The sequence below is a fragment of the Cataglyphis hispanica genome, chromosome 5, assembly GCF_021464435.1.
Source record: "Cataglyphis hispanica isolate Lineage 1 chromosome 5, ULB_Chis1_1.0, whole genome shotgun sequence".
Taxonomy (NCBI): domain Eukaryota; kingdom Metazoa; phylum Arthropoda; class Insecta; order Hymenoptera; family Formicidae; genus Cataglyphis; species Cataglyphis hispanica.
In genome coordinates, this window is record NC_065958.1 from 5,839,770 (window position 1) to 5,860,691 (window position 20,922).

At 36.4% G+C, this 20,922-nt stretch overlaps 2 protein-coding genes across 3 annotated transcripts in view; one reads left to right on the top strand and one right to left on the bottom strand.

The window, feature by feature from the left end:
• LOC126850020 (lysozyme D-like) overlaps positions 1–20,922 on the bottom strand; it is a 137,502-nt gene that overhangs the window by 5,639 nt on the left and 110,941 nt on the right. The gene's annotated exons all lie outside the window — the stretch shown is intronic.
• LOC126849978 (uncharacterized) lies at positions 236–19,537 on the top strand. 2 transcript variants are annotated; one of them, XM_050592483.1, is made up of 8 exons: positions 236–995; positions 5,404–5,566; positions 8,299–8,456; positions 13,169–13,325; positions 13,392–13,688; positions 14,191–14,504; positions 14,577–14,923; positions 15,012–19,537. In XM_050592483.1, the coding sequence occupies exons 2-8, from the start codon at positions 5,413–5,415 to the stop codon at positions 15,778–15,780; spliced, it is 2,196 nt and encodes a 731-aa protein (XP_050448440.1). In that variant the 5' UTR covers positions 236–995; positions 5,404–5,412; the 3' UTR covers positions 15,781–19,537. The 2 variants fall into 2 exon arrangements, with proteins under 2 accessions (XP_050448440.1, XP_050448441.1); XM_050592484.1 differs by having other exon boundaries at positions 14,601–14,923.

A 20,922-nucleotide genomic window follows, 5' to 3' on the forward strand; every position in this document is an offset into this window, starting at 1 on the left:
GTCCGTCGGGAAGATCGTTCCCCCGACGACGGTCATCTTGGTCTTTCTATCGTCGTCATTCGAAGGGTTCATTCGGTGCGACGTTCGTCCGACGATGTATTCAACCCTCCTTTCCCCTCGGCCACCCTCGCTCTATGGCGCGAGGAATCGCCGCGACGGAGGGGATGAGGGTTGCTGATTGCGAAGCGCCTGCGCCGAGTCCCCAATGACGGACTCGGCTAGGTAGGTGCTCGACCCTGGGACGCAGTTTGGGAGAAAACAAGCGGCGGACAGCCTGCTGTTCTCCGGATAGCGTGGGCCCTTTCCTCGTAAGAATCTCGGCAAATGGATAGATCGGTCAGCGGAAATCGGGAGGAAACGATGCAGGTGCGATGCAGCTGGAGAGCGTGGCGTGTTGCCGATACGAAGATGTCCACGAGATGTTACTGAACGAACGATAATCATACGAAGCTTGAGCACAGCGGATATAATAGTGTAAAAACTGACGTTCGATACGACGCGCGACAAGTTCGTTGAACTCTTTGGTGAATCAAAGCAGTGCTTGCCGCGGCAAGTTGATTTGAATGCATCATCTCGAGGGGTGATCACTGCGGAGGATGATGCACGTCGAGTGATCTCGGAATTGGGATTCTGCGTTATACGCACCGATCTCTGTGAGCGTTGAATTATTTCAAGACCTTAAAAGCGACTTTTGTTCCGAATATTCGTCTCGAATATCTCGATTTTAACTTCTGAGAAAGTCTGAGGAAGATCCTCAGACATCTCTGTGGATTCGTGTGTTTGTTCATTGTGTGCCGTATTGTTCCTTCAGTGCGGCTGAATGCAACCAGTCGAGGTAGGCCGTGAAAAAGATGTATATTTGAAGAGAGGCGGGGTATATTGCGCGACTTTTGTGTAGTGCAGTTATGCTTGACAGCTTTTAATCGTCGATTGCATGTGGGTCACGAGTTGCGTTTGCCACAGCTAACGAGATAGAAGATTTACCGAGCCAAGAGGTAAGCCTGTTAACGAGCGGCAGCAGAACTGCTGATGCAAAAGTGATTCGTAGAATAAGATGGATTCGGGTATTAGTCTAAAAAAAGAAACTTTATATATACACACAACACATACGTGAACAAAGTAATCTCATTGATGTAGAGTAAAGTTCAAATCTATTTTTACATTAAGTTTTAAATAAAAGGAGGATTTAAAAAATTAATCTAATAAGTAGCTTCGCGATATAAAGATCAATCGTGTTCTTGTCAAAATTCAGAAAAATTTATCTACATTTAGATGTTTTATTCTATCTTATTCTGTAATCTATCTGTATTAAAAGAAGAAAACCTTCGAAAAAATTTATTGGCCGAAGGAGATATATACTATAATTAATTTTATTTGAGACAATTAATATTATATATATATAATATAGTTTATTATAGTTTATTATAGTTATTATAACTTCAGTAACAATGTCTGAGAATAAATAATTACTTTCTTCGGGCAAGAATTATCTTTTTTACCGAGTGACATAGAAAAGTCTACTATATAGATTGAATGATAAAGAATTTCAATAAGAGAAGAGAAAGACCTCGTGTAGGCAATATAAATTTTCATCGCAACGCGTCACGTGGCTAAAGTAGATACATACTTGCAATGTAAACGGTGTCCTTAACCTCGTAGGAAATCAATGTTTTTCATGTACCAGCAGCTATATATTCCTACACATATTATATGCAATTTAAACTCTTCTTACAGCAATGCATAATGGCAGGAAACTAAATAAGAAATTTCTATACTTGTATAAAGAGAAGAAATTTTATCTCAAATTTTCAGACATCTCAGACATAGAATAGATATAGAATAACGAAATATACGCGCATGTTTATTTAAAGATTTTTTTTCATATCAATAATTATAAGGTATCAATAATTATAAGGTGAAATTAACTTTGCTATTTACATATAGGCCACGCGTTCGCTACTTGAAATTTAAATAAAGCACTAACGATGAGCGTCCCTTAAGATATGCAGCAGATTAGAGGCTGTTCTTTCCGGCACAAAGGGATCGGTAATGAGAACTACCGCAGTGTTTGCACAAGAATCGTGCTTCTTTTACCCGCGGTCCTTCGTGGGTTGCTCGTAACACAGGGGCGTTCGCCCTGTCGAACTGTTTAAAGGAGAGAGCGTTTATGTAAATGGCCAAAGTAAACTCAGAGTTGTGACAGTATCGATAATGGAGTAGTAAAACTTTGAGAGATACTAGTTTGTACGATCGACGAGCTTTAAATAAAATATACATTCTCTGTGCATTAATATTCTAATAATCTCTCTGCATCATCTGCATTTTTTGACCAATAATGCACTGTAAAACGATATATGTATAATATAAGCTTTACTTCAATTTCATTTTTGCACGACTGAATTTATATCTTATTATTTTTTTTTTTTTTAATGTTAAATATAGAATCAATTGGTCTCTTTTCATCTCCCTTGAAAAGAAAAACCGACGTATCGATCGACTTCATCTCCTTGACGATGATTCGATGTCGAGCGAAGACACGATCAAATTTCGATCCCTTCCCTTTGCCAGCTCTTTAACTCAACTCTTACGAGGGTAACGCCGTTGAAAAGGGAGCGAGTCATCTATGCGTCTTCTATGCCCGTTGCTCGCCTTGATTCTCGAATCTAAGCTGTTCTCTTTGCGGTTCTCTGCGACGTTGTTCTCTCAAGGATGATAGGATATTTATCAATTGTATAATACTACAGCAGCGTGGCATTTCTCCTGACGAGGGACTCGTTCCTTCGGTGAGGCAATTATGGATTATTAGATCGCTTTGCTTTCAAGATGCGTTTACTGCACGTGAATATAAACTTGACTTTATAAAAAATATCTTTTATTAAAATAAGTCTCTCTCTTAAACGGATATCAAGCGTTTAATATGTAGCCTTTAGATATGATCATTTTTAATTACTCAACGTGTTACATATATATCTTATTTAATACAGATCAAATACTTGCATTAAGAGACACTTCCCAAGTAATTATAAAAACCGTCGTAAATTATAAAAATAATTATTTTTTTCATTTGATCGTACGTTTTATTTAATCTCTTGGATATATAGTACTTTATTTAAATATCAAAGAATGCTTTGTTTTTTTCAGTTAACGGATTTTTAATTAGTTTCGATTGTCAAAAGATATTTTTCTATGATTTTCGAGATTTTCACGTTAATCAAGATCGAAGACAGGCGTTCGAAACCGAGATTCTGACATTCGGACATTCCGGCTGGAATTTTCCCGAGGGGAGAATATCTTCCGAGTTTCGTTTTGCGTATCGTATAAATCCCGAAGTCGATCCCGTGAAATCGCTGAAAAATTGCCGTGACGCACGTTTAATCCTAGCTTTTGGGCCGAGCCTTCCATAGCGAGGGGGTGCAAAAACACCGATGTCTGGCTCGTCCTGAAATCTGCGGATGGGACATTGTCGCATGGCATTCTCTCTCGCCCCAAATCGATGGAATCCACCGATATGGATATTCGGATATGTGTATGTGTGTGTGTGTGTGTGTGTGTGTGTGTGTGTGTGTGTGTGTGTGTGTGTGTGTTGTTATTGTGTGTATATGGACATGTGTGATGTGTGTATGTGTAATAGCAGTTATAAAATCTTTACTACTAGCGATCGCACGTCGTATATGTTCCATATTTCGAGAGACCCTACGATAAAAGACTACAAAGAGAAAATGCTTCAGTTCACTGATCTGCGAGAAATATGAGATAAAAGTTGATCTGTACGTACCAATAAGAGTTGAAATAATCTGAACCGTTTCGAATCTTCGATTATCAAACGTCTCGATAGAAGAACTGTTTTTGAGAATAGAGTAATATCACGTTTATAAATTCTCTCGTAATTTAATTTTTAGACAATTAAATGCAATGCTCTATGTTTTTTCTAATAAAAAGAATAATTTATTAATATTTTTTTATACAATTAGGAAATAAAACTGCGAAAATACGAAAAATCTCACCGCAAAAACAAGGCCTCGCAATTTATGCTCTCCCTATTTTCCTTTTTTTATCTTCGATCTGGCAAGCTGAATCGTCCGTGTTGTATGAAACGAACTTTCCGATTGGGAAAGTATCGCAACGGCTACTTCAAATCGTATTACCTCACGTGTATTTGCGTATGTGTGTTCGGCAAGCGTGAGGGTGCATTCGTTTACTCCCGTGAAACTCAATTTCACAGCTGCTATAATTGAATCTCAAGCGCGAACGTCGGATATAGGCGGAAATATATATATCATAAGGCCAATGTCGAAGGCCAAGCTCACTTTCTTCGACTAATTGGATTTAATAGACTGCGCAACGGCCCGTTTGTCGGATATCAAGAGACATTTTAAGGAAAAAATATATATAAGAAAAATATATTTACACTTTTATAAATTAAAAAAAAATGAAATATACATAAAATATAGATATTTTATAAATCGTGATAAGTGTTTTCTCAAATGCGTTAAAAATCTTGGAGAACACGCTAGAGTTCCTTAAAGCTTCTAAGACGGTTGATAAATCGAATGAAGAAACTAGGGACGCGGAAATAGATTATCTTGGAACAGATGTGCGAGAGCTACGTTACTAATGCAACAGCGTCGAGGGAATGGCCAGTGGCAATCCCCTCACTTTAAGGAAACAATCTACAAATCGTTGTACTTGACGCCATTATTCCTCGAAATCCAATCAATTTTATTTCCTGAAAATTATGCGAGAAAATAGCGTGTATCGCCTATCAATAAAATGCGATCGGCGCAATTATAGACGGAACTTCCAGACAGATCCGATTAATTATTTCTCTCGACTCGGTAAATATTTAGCCTTGTATTATGCACCCTCCACGAAAGTCGAAATTGCATGCATCGTAAATCTCTCTCTTTAACTATCACTTAAATCTTAATCGAATACATTAAAATAAAGCAGACTCATTGCAAAGATAGACAAATTGTAGTCGATTTGTTCCTTACTTAAATCAGACTGTATGAAGACTTGATAAAAAGAGAAATTGGATAAGGTATTTAACATTTGATAAAGTATTTAATATTTTATCCATTGCTCCCCTTTTCTCCCAGAACAATTTTCTTTTCTCGGTAATAATTTTGAAGAAAAAAGAAAACACTCGGAAATGTAGGATAATAAAATATCACGAAAGACTAACAAGAGAAATAAATGCTCTCTCTCTCTCTCTCTGTATAAATGTAGCCATTATATTAAATTCTTCGACTATATTTTTTATAATTGACTTAAAAGAACATACAGCGCTCCTGACATTATTAAAGAATATTTATGATAATAAATGCCTTTCTGACAGTGATTCTTCCTTTGAAACAACATAATCGATCCGACAAAGCGACATTTATGCGTGTCTTGTTTCAGAAATAGAAAATGTGGAGCTCGGTTACCGCGGCCGGCACTGAAAATGGACCAGCACCGCCTTCGAGGAGCAAACATAGCGCTACCTTACTTGCGGGTCACGTGTATCTTCTCGGAGGTAGAAATGGAAATCTACCGCTCAAAGATCTCTGGCGATATAGCCTTGGTGAGAGTCTTTAAAGCTTCTCGCACTTATATGGATATTGACTTTTATACTATTTTATATGATTACATTAAATACTGGATCTTTAACTATGTTACTTTGAAGATGTAGAAAATCTGATAATATAAAAAAAGATTATATAAATACATAAATATAAATATATAAATATATAAATATATATATATATATATATATATATATATAAAGAAAGGGAAAAGAATACGGCGATATTTCGAGTGGTTTGAAACTCGCGATACGAACTCGAACATCATTTCTCTGACCAGCGCACCCCATTGCATCCGTCGACGCACCCCATGGAGGGTGTACGATGGAATTTGAACGGGGTTCAGTCTGATCAATAATACACCATTATTAAAGCCCACGTACATCAAGTAAATCCGGACAGACGATACTCCACAATTACGTGATGTTTCCACGGAGATCAGACATACGCGAATTAATTGCGCCCGCCAGCCATAATCAGTGGCTTATCTCCGTGACAGGGGAAAAGCTTTTACTTCCTTCCGTCGCTTTTAGCCATTTTCTTAGCACATGGGAAAAGTCGATGTCTTATTTCCAAACGATTAATGTCTAATCCTGACTTCTTTAGTTGCGTATCATATATTATAATGTATAAAAAAAACGTGTATTTAAATGAGAACGAATGATTGCTTTATTTATAGCGTAATGCTGTGGAAGATTATAAATGTTAATTGTTTCTCGAAGCAAGAGAAAGAGAGTGATTTATAAAGTGCAATCAATGTAGCAGGGATTCGCGCTCGCGTGCGTGCCATCAACGGGATTCTTAATCAAAAGATATTGTTCGGCCGCGCTTGTTCGGGTGAATATTCAAACAGCTTGGAAAGGGTGGGCGCTTCATTTTTCAGGGTTAAACAATATCTTCCCGGTTTTTGTTACCCTTTAAAGGCCTCTAGTTTAGTCGCCCTACTCGATCTTGCAAAAATATTGTGATAACTTGAAGAATCATGAGAGTACTCGTGAGTGGAACTCAGTTTTTGTTGCACCCTCTTTTATTATTGAAGTAGTCGAGGAATAACTGGAGAAGGCAATTCCTGGGGGATGGCGACAGAGGCGTGATACATCAAGAGAGAAAATTTAATTGATAGAAGAAAAAGAATTGTTAGAAAACAAGGAAGCAGAAATATAAAAGTTAATTTGATGATCGTATATTTTTTTTTCTGCTTGTATAAGACAACAAAATTTGAAGTTTTCTTTATGCAATATTCCTACGAAAAATATCTTCAATATTCTCGCTCGACATTCCGAAATTACTTATCGAGACAAAGCTCTAATAACTAAATTGTTTGTACAAAAGGCACGTATATCCACTTGTCCGAAAATGCCGGAATTCTCTTGCATCAAACATGTTGCAATTTCGCAGCGCGTGCTTTTAGACAAAAGAAGGTATTGTTTCACCGCCGAAGCTAGATACAACACGTGTATCATGTAATCAATGTCGGGCATCGTTCTAGCAGCACTGAAGGTACTTTGGTCGGCACGTTACCGTTCTTATATAAGTCTTTGTTCTTGAGCACGTTTCGGTGGAAAGGCAAGGCGGATATCCACTTGTTAGATAATGGACGTTAGCACGAATGTTGCTTACGAATAATATTCTTTTATTTATTATTATATTTAGGGACATTATTATTCCTCTCTTCAAGAAGTAGTTCCGCATGAATAACAAAGACGCAAGATGAAAGAAAAAGAATGAAGGTTAAGAGATGAAAGAAAGGCGCAATATGAAAGATCCTAAGATATGTAGTTGCAAAAGTAAAAGAACATAAAAATATTTTTTTCTAAAAAATAATCTAGTATCTAAAAAGGTTCGAATAATCTCTAATAAAAAGCTCCCTCTCTCGTTTTCTCTCTTTCTCTCTTTATCATCTCGAATAAGATTCAAGAGGAGGTATAAAATAAACTGAATATACGAACACAGAAAGATAATAAATAATTGACGATGAGTGCAGCAATATTTTTTAGTTTCACTCCGATATTCAGTACATACGGAAAGGAAATATATTTACTCTCATTCAATATAAAGAAACGCAAATTTATGCGCTCCTTGGCCGAGCTTTTTCGCTTTTATATTTCTTGAGGGAATGCTTTTCACGATAATTCTGAAGAGCGCTCAGACATCTATTTTATTAATTAGGTCGAGGAGAAGAGATGAGCAGATTTTTTTTTTTTAATATTCGTAAAGCGTTATAATCGAATAATTCTCGAATCCCTGATTTTCTCTCTTTAATTTCGCCTTATTTATCTTTGACTCGCAAAATGTAGCTAAATTATCAATTGCGAAACTTCACAATAAAAAAATATACGCGAGCAAAGTTCAATTATAGCAAAGTACATTGTTTCTTCACAAAGTACAAAAATTGGTGTTACGTAGACTATGACACAATGCAAGTGTCGCGGCTCTTACTACGCTGAAAAACATTCTTGCGTTTTTTTTTGCAACCGGAAACTGGGACACGGCTTATGTCGCTGCGACAAAAGCCGGCTATTAAAATTCAACGAAAATGCAGTAGAAAGCAAAAACTCGCGTGTCGCTATGCTGCACTCTCGTCCATTTGCAGAGAGAAAGAGGAGAGAGAGAGAGAGAGAGAGAGAGAGAGAGAGAGAGAGAGAGAGAGGAAAAGCGCACTCTTCGTAATAGCTGCACATGGAACAAGATAAAGATGTCGGACTACATGATGCGCACATTTCTCTTTCAGCGGAGAGCAAGTGGGAGGAACTGCATCCAGGGGGTGAGAGACCGCCGGCTCTTCAGGAACACAGCGCGGTCGCTTACAAGGATTGCCTCTATGTTTTCGGAGGTGAATTGGGCTTCTCTGCCGGAACGGAAACACCGCTCTGGGTTTATAATGTTAAGGTAATAACATTTGCAAATGCGAAAGTTTGTATGTACAAATGCGATGCATATAAAAAAATTGACTTGCGCGAATAATATCGCGCTTAAAATAATGGGGGATAAAAATCGGGGCTTTAGATAATGATCGCCACAATCAGTGTCGTATCGCTTTGACGAAACTCTTAATGATCCTCTTCACGACGAGGGGAGCGTTGTCGTCGAGGAGAAAGCGAGAACGAGAAGAATCGCACCCTCGAGAAACGTCTCTTAATCGATAGCGTCAACGGCCATGAGTTTTACACGATAGTGTGTCACTTCCCCTTGTCTCTATGAAGTGACACAGACAGAAGTGGTTTCGACAGCGAGTGACAAGCTGCCGAAAGGAAGCTTATCCGGCCAACAGAGCGATTCTCGCATGGATCGAGTACGTGTAGAAATTCATCTACTAGCTTGTCGTATAGTTATCCTATTGTTATCCGCGCGGTGTCAAGCACTCTTCGGGCAGGATAATAAGCACGACGCGAAACGAGCAGTGACACGGGGGTGGTTGGCCTCTTCCGGTTGCAAGGGAGACGTCATCTTGCGTGCGGAAAATCAATCCTACAAAATTAACTTAGAAATGATTCAGTCCGGATATCGATCAAACTCAGCTTACGAAAATAAGTTTAATAATTCGTTATTTTTATAAGAGAGATTCATAATATTATATTAATTTCAACAAAGAATTTTATTCTTGAAAGAAATAAAATATATATAATAATGTTATACGCAAATTTGGGTAAACAATAACGTCATTTGTACGCCATACGTCACGGGTACGTAATTTTAAAAAGAATCAGATGATGATATATTGTTTTGCGACTTATTCAGAGTGTTGTTTGATTAAAGTGGTTATATCGTGATCTCTCAAACTGGTATATATATTCCCGCGAATTTAAGGGAAAGGCATCGGTGCGCGATATTGTCAATCAACTTTGGCGTAGTCGTCCAATATTGCCCTTCGTCTCGTTTGCTAAATCGAGAGGGTGCAAGCCCTCCTTCCGATCACTGAAATGGCTATGGCGGCTACCCGGAGGCTGCCCGTCGCCTCATCTAATCAAATCGCCTGGGTCGGTCTTAACTAAATCTCGATAACGAATTCAATGCGAATTCCAGACGGAATGCGTTATCTTCGCAAAAAGCATTCCAGGCAATATTTTATAAAATACCTCAAATTAAATGAATGATTTCAATCAATATAATTTCGTCGTAATATTAAATTTGTAAGACGTCAGAGACTATCAGGATTACGTTAAATCAAATACTGCATTTTCTTGTCGGGGAATTGGATCTTGCGTTTTAAGCTATTGCGTCCATTTGTTAAGAGAATGAAACGATCCATTCTTGCCTTGAGAAAATGACAGCAATGCATTGACATTGATGATGAACGAGGTGTCTCTCCGGTGAAACACATGGTTCGAGGCATTACTTCCAGTAGTTCCGGAGGTATTGGATTGCAGTCCATCCGCAGAATATATAGTTGCGGTATTAAATCTCAAATTAATCTCGACATGACTGATGATATATGATATATCTCAAGCAATTTTTTTCAGTTAATAGATATTCTACAAACTTATATATATTTTAAATTATCATTAATATATAAATTCAAAATTTAATATTTATATAATTGTGAATCTATAATTTTGTTTCTGAATACGATCTTAATAAGAAAAAAGTTTAAAATTTCGAAAAGTCCAATTTAACTTTTTTTTTATAAAAAAAAATAAAAAAATCCGAGAAAAATGAAAAGTAAATTATTGTAAAAAAAAGAAATAAGCATTTTATATATATTATTAATGTAATAGAATTAATGTTAAGAAAAAAAAACATACATTTCAAAATATAAAGAAGAATCTCACAGATAACGTTATAAAATTTTATGGTAATACTCTATTTGCTTTTTTTCTCGCAGTGTTAACATTTGCTGACACAGCCTCTAATTTCATACAATATTCAGAGACGATCCACCTTTTGCGGGACCTTCAAGAGCAATTTAAGTCGAGGGTGGTTTTTGGCAACAGCTGGTGTTAACAGGCTTTCTCTCTGATTCGTACCCTTGAAACCAGGCGGGGTTTCATTCTCCCGAGGGTAGCGCCACTCACGTGCGAGGCATTAAAAATTAATAAACCCGCGTGGAGGATGCGAAACATCACGCGTCATCGATTCAACGTTCTATCCATAATTTTTTTATTTCAAATAAAAAAGTAAAAATGCGAGTGTTTAAATTTATATTAAAGAATTCCAAACTTTTTTAAAATGTTGTTTTTTATATATAATTTCTCATAAAAATCAAGTAAAATAAAATAAAATCAAGTAAAATCTAATCTCGATTGTATAAATAAATTTGCAACAAAATTTTTCACTAAATTTCATTGTATGTCTTTATATGAGGTTAGTCGCAATCATTTTTTTTTTGTCAACAATCGCTAATTATCTTTTTCATTGAATAGGGTTCATTTGGGTTTTATTCTGACAATTTCTTTTACCTAGCGATTTTATGCAAAAAAATAATATTTTTAGATCGAGTAAATAGCTATATTTTCTTGCTATGACGCACACTTTTACATAAAATTTGACAAACTGCGTAGATGAAGAAGAAATTTTATCTAAATAAAGTAAGACTGTCTTGAATTCATAATTACCTTTTTTTCGTGTGTCTTGTATAAAGATTTTTTTTGGGGTGATTGGATTATCATGACTATTCTTTTGGTCAGTTTGTTTTTAATCGTTGGACTGCGAAGGAGAAATTCGAGTATGTATTTTTCCTCTGCTGGTTCTGTCTGTTCGCCGTGTATTATTGAAATCCACGTTGTACGAATGCGCCAGGCAAATCTGATTGGTTAAGCTGCAGGGGTTGCTCGGCATGTTCGTTCTCTCCCTATCTGCTTTATCTCTCTTTCACTTTCCCTCTGTACTTCGTTAAAACGCTCCTTCGTTTAAGCGGCAGACGGAACGTGGAAGAAAACGCGCGTGTTGCAGTATATCTTCCATTCTCTATTTTTATGTATTTGTGCTTTGCAAAGAAAGATCATCTTTGAGATCTGCGGAGTAATGAAAGTTATGCTCTTTCCCGAGATAATAAATAATGAGATTAAATTTTCTAGCTTCTTTAAGATTTTTTTAGCAACTTTTTTTGTCAAAGATTTATGTCATAAGATATCATCTTTCACGTATATGAAAAATATATTCATGAATACGTCTATCCCGCGGAGGATGAGTATATTTATAAATCCCTCGGAGCGAAACGAACGCCGCTGTCATCCCTTTGATGTGTGGCAGCAATCAGGAATCTTTTAGATCCCTCGTGGAATATTATCTATCGCGAAACGCTGGTTTCGTACGTGCTTTTAATATATGTGCGTGTTAAAAAAAATACAAATATAGCTAGTATGCCTAAAATTATTTTTGCATTACAATCCCATGAACCGTAACATTTCGAAAAGAAAATAATGCGATTTATCTTCTAAAACGCCGGTTAAACGCACGTGCAAATTTTCTGCCAGATTGAGCGATAAATCTTTTCCCGGGCGGGGAGGAGGGCGCAACGTATTGATTTCATCGATATGTGATTATATAAAGTACATGCCAAGAGTAGTCTCTCTTGCGACACGCTTTTGATGGAAATCGTTTCAAGGTAATAGCACGGTAAAAATAAATCCGCTCATATCATCTACCATCTCTGTCTAGTATAACGATATTCCATACATTTTTATGAAAATTAAAATTTGATGTACATATTTTCTAAAAAATCTTTTCATATGTCATATCCAGAAAGTAACACGAAACTTCGTTTAAAACTTAATAAAATATTTCTGTCACACGCATATACTTTTATAAAGAGATTTGATTAATCGTATATATCTCTTATTATATTCCTCTTTCACGTATATCATCGTTTCCATGTATCCATGTTATAGTTTCAGAATAGGTAGCTTTGCATATTGCATGCATTCCTTCATCCAATTGCTATTCGTGATAGTGTAGATGAAAGCTCGAGTTATGAATGCGTTACCAAGCATTTCGGTTCAAATACTCAATATGGCTGTACATGTACGCCATGATGCCTTTTGTATCATTCCGATCCGCATAAATAAATGCATATATAGCAAAATATGAACACGGTTTAACTCGATTAAATATTCATTTGAATTTGCAAAAATTACGATAAAACGCCTTGTTTCGTTTTTATTAGCCTATTATATATTAACTATGGATTATAAAAATGTATGATTAGGAAATCTTTAAATTAATGACACGTTTATATTAATGAGTAATTAGGTAAAATCCTGTCATAACGCGTACATTGTGTATATGATAAACGAGATATTTTCCGGAATTCACAATGCAAACTGGTGAGAGCATAATTTCACATCTCTATTCAGTGGCAGCGACGATTATTGCAGCCCCACGAGTTAAAGCCGAAGCTATTCAGACGGCAGAATTGGAGGGCTGCAAATTAGTGGGCTTTATTCCTTTTGTTGCCGGCCGCCCTTATTTCATATAACATTCATCAATGGTGAAAATGCAGAAACGTGTAAATTGTAGAATCAAATTATATATAATTATATAAAAAAGTCTATAATATTATATTTAAAAAAAATATAGATTTCTCGAAATAAAAAAAAAAGAGATTAATCCCTATATATTTATAATGAAAAACTATCTGAACTATCTATGATTATAATTTTCAGACGAATGCATGGAGAAAAGTGAGAGCTCAACGGGGTTGTGCAGTTCCTAGGGGACGAAGAGGTCACACTGCCTTGGTACATCGCGGTCAAATGCTCATATACGGCGGTTATCAAGACTTGCGTGGCAGCTCTTCCGAATTGTGGGCCTTCCATTTCGGTAATTGCATCTCGTTAAATCAATAAGAACGCTAATTCAGCGGCGCTAACTTGTTCAACGTTACAGAGACTGAATCTTGGCACTTGCTCTCGTCGAGCGAGAGCGGACCGGCAGCGAGACACAAGCACTCGGCGGTTTTACACGGTGACGCGATGTATATTTACGGCGGAATGACGGATCTTCAAGAAAGGAACGATTGCTGGCGATGGGATGTCAACAGCGCTTCGTGGTCCATGCTGAAGAACAAACCAGGTCCTGGCCCTCTTCATGGTCACGCGGCATGCAGACTGCCAAGTTGCATGCTGATCTTTGGCGGTGAGAGTGGCGGTTTGGCGACGAATGAGCTTTGGAGATTCCATTTTGGTACATATATCGCGCTACATAAATTATATAAGTTTTATTATAGATGGAGGACGAGAATATAAAATTGATATATCAATCTATTTTTATGGCTTTACTAGTTGAAAGTTTAGAATAAAAATATATCCATAGATGTTTATTAGAAACACTGTCACTTATTATAGATTGTATTATAATTTTCTTAATATTTTTAAATATAAATTCTTAATATTATTCCATTGTATGTTTTTTAAAAAAGGCAAATAGCCTTATAAAAAGGAATAACTACAGCAATATAAAAAAAATTAGTAAAACAGATTTAAAAATGTATAAATATATTTAGTAAAATATCAAAAAAAATTCTCTATTCTTTTCTTTATTACTACTGTCAAGATATTGTATAATTCGTCAAACAAACTGCAGCATTTATTTGCTGAGAAAAAAACATAAGCTGATTTAAAAAATCTTAATATCTTTTCTTTATATAATATTTTACAATTTTTACAAATGAAATATTTCGACACAGGCACAGAAACCTGGGAGAAATTGTCAGTGTCGGGACCGAAACCGCAGCCAAGGGCTGAAAGCGTCGCCCTCGCGGTGTCCGAATTATTGATTCGCGGAACAAACGTGGACAATTCAAAACCGAGGCTGAGGAATCAAAGGCCTAGGCTTTCGAGCAATAGGATGTCGCCGAACGAAATACCCTCCGCCCGACCCAGCTTTCTCAAGGAGATCTCAAAATTGTCGCAAATAAATCTATCGCGGCTTAGTCATCCGACGAAATGTAGTTACACGGTTCTCAGCGGACACGACGATAATGAAGAGAGCCCCCAAGAGGTATGTCCATATAAACTATTTTATATTCCCGATAAATGATCAGTATTTTGTGTCAATTAGGCCTGCGCGCAGGCAAACACATATTATCCTTTTCAGCAAGTGGATATCGAAGTCGTGGAACCTTCCACGGGAATGGTTAAGTCACGCAGTGCCAACACGCTGGCTCGCCGAAGGCAAAAAGTGTCGGAGGGAACAGCGAGGACAGTTGACGTCAGCAATACTAGTAATATTTCTGCTTCTGGTATGACCAGAGATCCTATTTCGGTGCCAAATTTTCGTGCTTTGACATTACCAACCCCAGTTCTCACACCTGTAGAGGCCGCAAGATTAGTTTTTGTAGATCCGGATGAGAACAGCGATAATGAGGAACGCAAAGAACCGCCTACCTCGAGACTCATCGAGGTTCAAGAAGAGAGGCGGTAATTATATTTTTATATAATCGTATGCGATTAATTAATTTGTTAAATATCAGGATTATATATACGTTACATGTTGTGTATCTTACAGAGATTTCGCAGCGGTGCATCAAGCTTGCCAGCCTACACGCGGCGACAGCTACAGTTCGCACCTTTATGAAGCCGCTCTACAAACGCCGAAGACTCCGACGACGACGAAGATTCCGACCTCGGCATCCGTCAGATTCGCCGATCTCGAAGAAGGGGAGGAATCGACGTCTGATTACGCGAGTATCGAGGCGAGAAGCCCGGGCGATCCGCTCGCGGACGACGACTGGCTATCCGGAAAGAGATCGAAGTCGCATAGGCCGATCGTCGCCTCGTCGACGATACGGGAGGGCCAGTTTGGTTTCTGTAATCCAAATTATCTTGGCCTGGACGACACGAGGAATCATTATCACCATCACCATCACCATCATCACCATCATCATCAGCAGCAACAACAGCAGCAACAACAAGATGGAAAATACGCCAAGTTGCTCAATAGTCCGCCCGACAGCGTGTTGGAAGACGAACCTGGCAGATCGGCTTCGCAAACCTTCGCGGAACTCTTGGAACTTCAGGAGATCAGAAGGGTGCCGCGGGCGCCACCGAAGAGCCTGCCATTAAGTTCGCCATCGAGAAGAGCGGTGAGCGCGTCGAGGGCTGAGAGGCAAAGGGCGAAGGTGGCGGCGGTGGACGCGACTGACGCGAAGACGCCCTCCTATGGGCCGGCGCCCTTGTATGTTTTTTTAGTCGGCGGCAAAGAAAAGGGTCAAGTCACGGTGTTCGCCAGACCGGTCTCTCTCTGGAAGCTACAGTTGGCGCCGCATATCTTCTAAGGATGATTGATAGTCCGCTTTAGTTGAGTCATTCGCGCACCGTTAATGATAAGAAGAAGCCGGATGCGAGAGTAGAGATCTAGGATGATTAAGGCAAGCGTTCGGGCAGTTCAATTTTCGTTGACGTAGCGTTTTACATGAAGATTTTTTTTTGACAATGTAAAATCGTCGCTTGATGAGATCGATTTTTCGAGATGTTTATTCTCATTAATTTGATTATTAATATTACAGTTAATTTTATACATGCGTTCTTCGTTACGAAGCAAATATGTTTTTTGTATATAATTGGTTGAGATTGTTGATCTTTTCATTCGTTAAAAATAATCCTTGAAAATACAAGGAATCGAAGTACCACGTTTGACATGCCAAAAAATAGGTTTTTTGGGGGAAATGACGTATATGGGTTAAAACGCAATTTAGAAATAAACTTTATGCAGAAAGTAAAAAATTAAATAAAAGAATACATACGTGTAATCGTTTGATTGAAAAATATAAAAATTCATTTTTTATTTAATAACGCGTCGATAGATAGACTAATACTAGATAGATGATTATAAATGTATCTCTATAATCTAGAAATTAAATTTACAGGAAATTATTTCATTGCAATATTCCTCTTATACATTATGCATCTCTCAATTTTTAATACTATCATTTAACGTTTATTACTGATTCATAATTGTAGAAAACGCAGATTTTTATCTTTTTGATACAAAGAATAAACATTTTCTTACGTTTATTAATTCGGAAATATAAATGTGTGTGTCAAATCAATATATTCTTACTGTTCATGAAGCGTATATATTTCAAATAAAATCGTGAAATATAATACTTACGAATCGTGAGTTCATATTGAACTGGCCGATTCGTGTGTTCTCAGTGTGAGTTTTATAAAAGGATAAATGTTCAAATACAAGCGCAGATCAAGTTGACGACCGATTGTATCTATCATCCTTCAATCGTCACTGATGAAAATGCAATATATTGATACACTGTCGTGTCGCAATCTTATATTTATTATTCATAATAATTAGTCATAAGACAGTATCTGTCTTAAATTTTACAATACGTAATTTATTCGTATGACAAGATGTGAAACTTTCCGATCGTTAAGACTTCGAGTTATTCAAAATACATAAGTCAAAATCGACTGACCTGATCTGCGCTGAACTGCCATCGAATGCAAAAACTCAATGTGCGTTAAAATATGAATTAAAAAGTTAGTGTCAAATTCATAAGCTTATAAAAATAGAATCGAACATATCGATCAAAATTTATGATCGACTCGTGATTGTTGCGCTTTAGAGATTATTATCTGACCGATTCTTCTATTCTCTGCAGTAAATAGATTTTTATAAAGAAGTTTCAACTCTTTTTCAAATTTGAAAGCCAAATCAGTGAACTGTAAACTGTAACTATTTAGGAAACCGAATTTACTGTTGATACAGATAATAGCCGAAAAGGCAGAGTTTTTAATCTCGAAATTAAATATTAAATATTATATATATCGTCCGAAAATTAATAGATGATCTCCATCAAATATGAAAAAATTAATTCTTTCAAAAATGGCAATAATTTTTTCAAGTCCGTTTTAGAGCATTTGTAATTTGCGACAAAAATCAAGATAAAGTTCTATTTATAATATTATGTGTCGTATATTATATCCCCTTTATGTATATAAAATTATAAATAGAATTCTGTCCCGAATTTTGTCGGGAATCGTGAAAAAAGCTTTACACAAAGTGATGGCTCCAAAATATTTGACAAAATTTTTCGGTACAAGATCTGGTAATATCATAGATATAAAAAATAAAATTTTAACTTTTGAGATTATAGAAACTAAATATTCTTATTTATTTTATATTACAAATGTATTGATATGGCGAAGCACAAATGATTTTTTTCAAAGATAACACTTTTATTAGATGGAGAAATTTAATTTAAGAATCATTGATATAACAGAGAACGATTGTGTTCCAAAAGAGAGTCAGTGTGTTAACGTCAACGGTTTCGCACCAAATCGCGAATCGATGAAATCGAAAGTCTTTACCGTGATTGTATATCTATGATCGTAGTAGTTAGTCTCAGTAAGCATAATGTATAATATAAGTAGAGCAGATATATACGAGAGATGGCGAAGTATGATGATGAGGACTCTCTTGTTCGTGTAGAGTTTTTATGTCCGTAAAGGCCCAGCACACATATAATCCATCCATAAGTAGCTAAGGTCGACGTGGCTTCTCAATGGGCTAGATACTGAGAGATGCTTTTATCATTGATCTTCGATGTGATTTAATAATTTTTCTCTCTCACATTTTGTACAATATTTATTTTAATTATTTCTTTATTTTATAAAACAATACGACGATTTAATTATTGTTGGGCAAGTGCAATATTAGAATTATTTATAAAAGTGAATGCGCTTAGATAAAGATTTATTACAAACACATCTCTCAACTGCTCATCGCAAAGCGACAGTTATATCGAAAACATGAAAATATGCAGTCACTACTGAATAACGAAAGTTTGGTGCGAGGAATGGATTGCTCAAAGACAAGTTTGACGTATCGTTTATTTAGGAAAGATTCTCCCGATATCTAGTCTCGGGCCTCGAAATACCCGAAGAATCAATGTTTTCCATTCCGTAGAGCTAGTCAATTACATCTCAGTGTACAAAAACTTAAGCTAAATGTTTCGTACTACTTCTTCACTTTTATTCGCATTTACTTTCGTATAGACATTTTACCTCCGTCGACGTCTTATTTTCTACGATTCAGCCAGTTATTCACGCATTGTCGCAAAGTAAAAGAAGCTGCGAATTTATTCCACATTCACTTCCATTCGGACGCGTAAAACAACGATTTCGTCTTGCACATTCCTTCCTATGACCATCCGGTTTCACTTAACGACGATTACACATACGATGCGCTGATTTTGCAAAGAGACGAACAGTAAAACTTTACTACACCGTGTAAAAATCATTCAAGAAGTGGAAATAGATGAAGTTAGCGTACTCTTTCTACAAGCTTAAACGTCCGTTGGCATCATTTATGTGCCGCCATACAAACTATCGATTGAAAGGCAAACCCTTCCTATATAGTTCCATATCACAGAGCGCAATATTTTTTCAAAGACCAAACTTTCGAATAGAGAGAGAGAGAGAGAGAGAGAGAGAGAGAGAGATGACTCTTATTCTTAATTATTTATATGTTTAATATCAAGACAATATATATACGCGAATGTATCATGGTTGTACAAAGCATCGGAAATACAGACAGACGAGTCGTACAGAGAGTGTACTTTTAAAAAGTATATCAGATCAAAATTATTGCAATTTCACGAGGCAGATGTAAGTACAAATATTAGAAAAAACTAGATAAATGCAAATAATTTTTTCTATGCAAAAAAAAAAAAAATTTTTTAAATTCAATATCTGTTGATATTTTCGATGCTTGGCGCATATATGTAATATAAGACAATTCCTTGTAGCTAGTTAGCTACAACATTATGCAAGTTTATTCTCCTATAAGATTGAATAAATGTGTTTACGTAATGTATATGCGAGCATAATTATAGTAATGATACTGTGTTCATGCATCCTTTTGAATTTGAACGTCGATGCGAAGATACGTGGCAGTTTCCAGTCTTTTGTTTCTTGTAATAATTAATCTAGTTAATGTTTAGTTCAACCGCATTGTAATTAATGTAACAGTTATTAATGGAACAGTATTACTATGATTAGAAAATACACTATATATAATTCGGTAATACGAAGAGTCATGTCATTTTAATATGCGATCGTGCATGTATTTTCCACTATTCTACATTTCCATTCCGCATTTTGATGAACTAAAAAGTATATTTATTTTTTACGAAATATATATAGTTATATTACATGTCCTATCTATAAAAAAATCTATAAAAGAATCAAATAGAATTGTGAGCTCTTTCCGAATGATTTTTTAATTTCATATAAGACGTATAATTATATTACACATCCTAATTTATAAAAAAAAAATTAAACAAAATTAATTGTGAGTCTCCGAATGATTGAAAAATAATGGTATATTAAAGGATCAAAAAAAATGTTACCGACTTTTGATCAAGTTACTGCGTACTATCGTGAGATAGCAGCAGTAGTTCTAACGATGTAAAGGAAGGAAGAGCGAATCTAAAAGTGGGTGTATAGGTACCCTCACGCACTCTTCATCAACGATCGGACACTCGTTTAAAGAGGCAGTACGAATAAGAGAACAGATATTTCGAAACGAATATTCGGTACAATGCGAAAACAAACGAGCAAACATATCCGAACATATTCAAACATATATCCGAAAATTCGCTTTGTTTTGTTATTTCGCTCGGTATATCTTCATCTTAAAAAAAGGTAAACAGAGCTACCATCAGCTGTCCGATTTTTACCTGAAATCCTCGGATATACTACGAGAAAATTTCAGTCTGAAAAGTACTGTGAATTTTTTTCTTCTATTTATTTCGCGATAGAAAAGTAGAGTAGGAATAAATCTAAAAAAGATTTTCAAATCTTATACAATTACATTTATATGTTTGTGCAAGCGCGGTTTTTTAATTTTTATCTTAACAAATCTTTTTACGTTTTCTTATAAAAAAAAAATATATATATAAAAACACAAGTATAAATGTGTAACAAAAAAGAAACGTTATTTTTCACACGATTTATGTATTAAACTTCAATTTTATAAGCAATTATATTTACTACTTTGCTTAAAAAAGGATGCTCAGCATGATCTAACATCTTCGTCACGAGAAATTGGCTTAAGGATTTAACCGATAACGAAACCGTCGGCATAAGGACGACAAGGCGCAAATGTTCCTTCTCACCCGGATGAGAGTACACAAAAGTCAGGTTGCGTAATGAAGATCCGTCACAATAACGTCGGCACGCTTTGACCCTGCGGCTATTCTCACGGTCAGAACGCACCAGTGCATTCGAATTTACTGTTCGGTCTCTTTTCTTTCCTCTTCTTTCTTGCCGATGTCGACGCAACAGGTCGTATTGTCACGAAGTGTCGTTTCTCCTAACGTATGAAATCGCCGCGCGCCCCGGGATACCTTCGATACGATTCGAACTGCGCGGAATGCACAAATTTATAGTCCTCCCAC

Excerpts from the sequence above, each read along its gene's own strand:
- LOC126849978 (XM_050592483.1), top strand. The coding sequence starts at position 5,413 with ATGTGGAGCTCGGTTACCGCGGCCGGCACTGAAAATGGACCAGCACCG. Across the intron at positions 5,567-8,298 it reads TCTCTGGCGATATAGCCTTG|CGGAGAGCAAGTGGGAGGAA; the intron begins GTGAGAGTCTTT and ends TTTCTCTTTCAG. Across the intron at positions 14,505-14,576 it reads ATGAAGAGAGCCCCCAAGAG|GCAAACACATATTATCCTTT; the intron begins GTATGTCCATAT and ends GCCTGCGCGCAG.